This window comes from Tupaia chinensis, unplaced genomic scaffold (assembly GCF_000334495.1).
Source record: "Tupaia chinensis unplaced genomic scaffold, TupChi_1.0 Scaffold149248_1, whole genome shotgun sequence".
NCBI classification, from domain to species: domain Eukaryota; kingdom Metazoa; phylum Chordata; class Mammalia; order Scandentia; family Tupaiidae; genus Tupaia; species Tupaia belangeri.
The window spans coordinates 699,524-704,659 of NW_006209094.1; the positions used below are offsets into that span (position 1 = coordinate 699,524).

General features: G+C 35.5%; 1 protein-coding gene across 2 annotated transcripts in view; it reads left to right on the top strand.

Annotated features, from left to right (window-relative positions):
* BRCC3 (BRCA1/BRCA2-containing complex subunit 3) overlaps window positions 1-5,136 on the top strand; it is a 48,015-nt gene that overhangs the window by 20,876 nt on the left and 22,003 nt on the right. For both annotated transcript variants that reach the window (XM_006171070.3, XM_027769325.1), the window contains 2 exons: window positions 243-246; window positions 336-387. In XM_006171070.3, coding sequence (XP_006171132.1) covers window positions 243-246; window positions 336-387 — 56 coding nt within the window. The remainder of the gene's footprint in view (window positions 1-242; window positions 247-335; window positions 388-5,136) is intronic.

Consider the following 5,136-nt stretch of genomic DNA (forward strand, 5'->3'; position numbering starts at 1 on the left):
TTTTTTTGCTATAGGGCGCGTGTGCTCGCCAGACAGACAGATAGAGACAGAAAGCGAGAAATCACCCCCCCAGGAGGGATGGCCACGCCACAATCCCTTCTCCTCCATTCTCCTCTCGGGATCTTGGGCATGCATGCACATGCGCCTGGTGTGAGTTTAAGCCACTGGGTCCGGGACTCGAACCATGGTCAACTACATGGGAGTCCAGCGACATAGCCATTATGCTAACTGCTGGTCCCTAGACTGTTCTTCTAAATAGCTGTTGCCCTTCTCAGTATTCATCCTTGTTATGACCTTTCTTTCTTTCTTTCTTTTTTTTTTTTTTTTTTCCTGTAGCCGGGTACTCTACACTTGCTTCCAATCCATACAGGCCCAAAAGAGCTCAGAGTAAGTATAACAGAGATGTATGTATTTATTAGTGTGCTAATCTCCAGTCCAGGAAATTGATTGCTTTGTTTCATTTTATTTCTCTCACTGGTAAGACACTAATAACTCTGTATTCATATTTATCCCCATTAACAGTTTTATGAGGAATTAGAATCTTTTCAGCAGATTGGATATTGGGGAGCTAGGAAGCTAGGATTGCATAAACAGTTCCTTTCCTGTAATATCACCACAGTTCTGTTCATTTTTTTTCCTACACACATCCTAAATCGAGTTGCAGTTTTTCCTTTCTCTGGTGAATTGAGAAACAAAGACTGAGCATACAGAGTACTATAGATTTGTATAGATTTTTACCTTTGCTGTGCCATAAACTAGATTTCAGAATTATAATACCTCATTTAAATGTTTACATAGGTAAGTTTCATTATTAAAATTCAATTCAACCTTAATCGAGTACCTACTATATGCCGTTTCACAGTAGATGCTAAGGTTATAGAGATGAAAACCAAGTTCATTGTCTAATTGGCAGATGGAAACAGATTGTCTTAAAATTTTTTTCTTATAATACAAAGGGCCTTCAAAAGTTGATTGAAAATGTATATTATGAAAAATCTATCCATGACTTTCAAAAAAATTTGCATCAAAATAATCTCAAACTGGGACCAGCATATGACGTGGCAGTTATGTTGCTGGACTCCCACGTGGCTGACTGTGGTCCTGGACCCAGTGGCTTGAAACTCACACTGCACGTGTGTGCTCAAGATCCCAGGAGGAGAATGGAGGAGCAGGAATTGCAGCATGGCCATCTCCCCTATGTCCCCCACCCCAGCCAGAAGTGATTTTTAACTTTCCCTCTCACTGTTTCCCTCTCTCCCCAGTGAGCGCATGTGCCCTAAGGCAAAATAAATAAATGAATAAAAATAAACTCAGACTTTAATTCAATTTTTCCATAAAATGTTTGATGCACATTTATATTTGTCAATTTATTATAGCATTATTTGAAATAACAAATCATTGGAGGAAAACTTAAATATTTAATTGGTTTAAAAAAAGTATGAGGAGGCCTAGTGGTAATACAGAAGTGTCTCAAAGACATATTATTAAATGAAAAAGGCAAGGTACAAAAGCAGTGAGTATAGTATGCTACCACTTGTGTAAAGATGTGGAAGACAGATACGTGAACAGACCTGTGTATTTACTCATAAATGCATAGAAATAACTGGAAGAAAATATATCAGTTTCTTCAGGAGTGGGATATGAGGAAGTTGGAGATGTAGAGATTTCATTGTATCCTTTCCATAACTTTGGAATGTAGAACCATACATGTGTAGGTGTTACCTAGTCAAGGAACATTAATTTAATTTTTTTCACCGAAGAAATAGATGCATATGCATAAAATATTAAATAGTATAGGAGGGTTTAGGAACCACTTCTTTTTTCTAATTTTCTTTTCAGTTCTTCTGATGTTTAATATTTCAAAATAATATACTCATGATACTCTCTTGATTTTCCAATTTTAGGTATTATATTTTCTATTCTTATGTCATTTTGTTGTCACAAATGAGGACTTTACATTGGGGTCACCATAAGAGATCTGACTTCTTCTGAGTAGTACATTTCTGCTGTGCCACAAAGCGGGCCCTTCCCTTTCTCTTTCTAGAACTCATCGGATATTAAATGTCTTACATTAATCTTAGTGACTCAGTGACTCTTCTCACTCATATTTTCTGTTGCTTTTTAATTTACTTTTTCAGGTATTTTCTTGATTTTATTGCTTTCATCAAATTTTTTATTTTTACAACTTTATATATTTTTAAATTTTATTGTTTTATTATTTAATTTATTTTATACAAACATTGTACATCACTGTGGCTGACAACTTTATATTTTCAAGTTCTAAAAAAGTTTGTTTATTTCTTCTATGAGCAAGGCCCTTTATGTGATTTTTTGGGGATCCACTTTGGTCCTCCTGCCAGAAACTAGGAGTTCTAGTTACTCTTCCCTTTTCTGCTCTCTCCTGTTGGGGAGAGAAATGGAGAAAGTATTGTGGCATGTCCCTCCACCGTGGGGAGGCTGCTTTTTGCTTTTCCCCTCTTTGTCTCTCCAGTGAGTATATGTGCCCTCTGGCAAGTTAAAAATAAATTTCTGGGAACAGAGAGAGTGACATCAGCAAATGTGGAAGAGGAGGAAATTTCAAAACCCAGTCTTTCACAAAACTACTAAATAATACGGCAAAAATTGTCTATCAACTTTATTGGAACTCTAGAAATGAATCAAAACCTTATAGCAACCAGAAAAATGCTTAGATAAGACCGAAAAACACACCAGTATGTGTTTAGAGAAATCTCTATCAGATCATTGGATAAACACTAAGCTAATAGGACAGAGACCTCAGTGTCCATGTAGTCAAAATATGTAGACTATAAAAATTTGTTTAGAGAAGTCACTGAACACATAAACAAAACCAGATACACTAAGTGTTTGCAACAAATCTTGGGGAGGGGCTAGACTCTGATTTCCAGAATTGTCACATTATAATATTCAAAACATCCAGTCTTTAACAAAAGATTAAGAGGTATTCAAATAAATAAATAATGATTTGTACATAAGAAGGAGAAATTAAGACATTCCCAGATAAACAAAAACTGAGCAAGTTCACTAGTAGATTGTCCCTACAAGAAATTTTAAGGGAGTCCTCTAGGCTGAACTGAAAGGATAGTAGAAGGTTACTTGAACCCACGAAGAGAAGTAAAGAACACCAGAATGATAACTACACAGTTAAATATAAAAGTCAGTATTAATGCGGGTTTTTTTTTTCAGTTTGTAACTCCTTGTTCTCACATATATCATTTAAAATAGAGGTCCCCATCCCCTGGGCCACAGACAGGTACTGGTCCATGGCTTGTTAGGAACCAGGCCACACAGCAGGAGATGAGTGGCATGTGAGTGAGGGAAGCTTCATCTATTGTAAATATCAATATATTTATAATCCCTCCTTCCCCATCACTCATACTACTGCCTGAGCGCTCAGCCTCTGTCAAATGAGTGGCAGCATTAGATTTTCATAGGAGCGCAAACCGTATGGTGAACTGCACATACAAGAGATCTAGGTTGCATACTACTTATGAGAATATAATGCATGATGATTTAGGGTAGAGCTGAGGCAGTGAAGCTAGTCCTGGGGAGTGGCTGCAAATATCACAATATAGTGAGTTATATAATTATTTTGTTATATAGTATAATGTAATAATATTAGAAATAAAGTGCATAATAAATGCAATGCTTTTGGGTCATCCTGAAACCACCACTACTCCCTACCCCTGGTCTGTGGAAAAATTCCCTTCCATTAAACTTGTCTCTGATGCCAAAAAGCTTGAGAATCACTGATTTAAAAGACAGCTACATAAAGCAACAATTACAAATCCAAGTCAATGGGTACACATTGTATAAAGATGTAATTTCTAGCAACAACAACATAAAAGGATAGGAATGGAGCTATATAGAAGCAAAAAATGTATTATTAAAACTAAGTTAATATTGATTCAAGCTAGACTGCTGTAAATTAAGATGTTAATTGTAATCTCCAAATCAATTATTAAGAAAATAATTGAAAACTATATAAGCAAAGAAATGAGAAGAGAATCAAAATGGTACAGTAGAAAGTTTATATCTAACACAGAAGAGGAACAACAAAAAAAGTTATACATATAGGAAACAAATAGCAAAATGGAAGAAAAAAGTCCTTATCAATAATTATATTAAATATGAATATAGTTAAATCCATGAAAAGACAGATTAGCAGAATGGATAAAAGAGAAAAAGCATGAATTTCAAAAAAAAAGTTGCACAAAAATACTTTAATTCCATTTTCCATGAACTTTTTGAAGTACCCTCATTCAAGTCTTTAGTCTTTCTTTTTTAGTTTTGTGTTTTTGTTTTTTTTTTAATCAAGTTGTTCTTTATTCAAAGTGGGATGTTGAAGTCTCCTACTAACAGGACTGAATCTTCTGTTTCTCCCTTCAATTGTCAATTTTTGTCCCATAAATTTTAGAGTTCTATATTTTAACCTTTGTTAGGTGTGTATATATTTATAATTGTCATATATTCTTGTTGGATTGACACTTTCATAATTATGTAATAACCTCCCTTGTCTCTTGCAAAAAATTTTGCTTTCAGATCCAGTTACTTTGTCTAGTATTACTGTTTGCATGGAATATTTTTTTCCACTGCTTATTTCTCTCAGTCAAATATATATTCACTTTGCCTACAGTATCATGTTTCTTTTCACCACCTGGCCAATGCGTACTCATTTTGAAGACAAAGATCAAAGTTAGGAATCCTTCTCTGATACCCCTCAACCCCCAATGATACTGCAGTTAAGTGTCTCTCCTGAAAACGAAATAGAGTCTTACACTTCTGGCCAGCTGCAGTAACACAGTGAAGACACAATACCCTGTGATGCCAAAGCTACTTGGGAAGGTCCTGGGGTCTTCTTTAATACACTGGGCATATTTGTATGTGTCCATGATCCTGGCCGGCTGACACTGGGGGTGAGATTGTGATGTGAAAACTGTTGGGGTGCTCCCCTCACATTCTCTGTTTCCTCTTTCATGGAAGAAATAAAAACTTTAGAAAATAGATCTCTCTCCTGACCCCAAAGAGATACTTTATTTTGCCATTCTTGTTTAAATCCATAATCCACTCAGAGCTGATTTAGCAGTATGATGTGAGCTAAGAATTAAATTTTTCTTT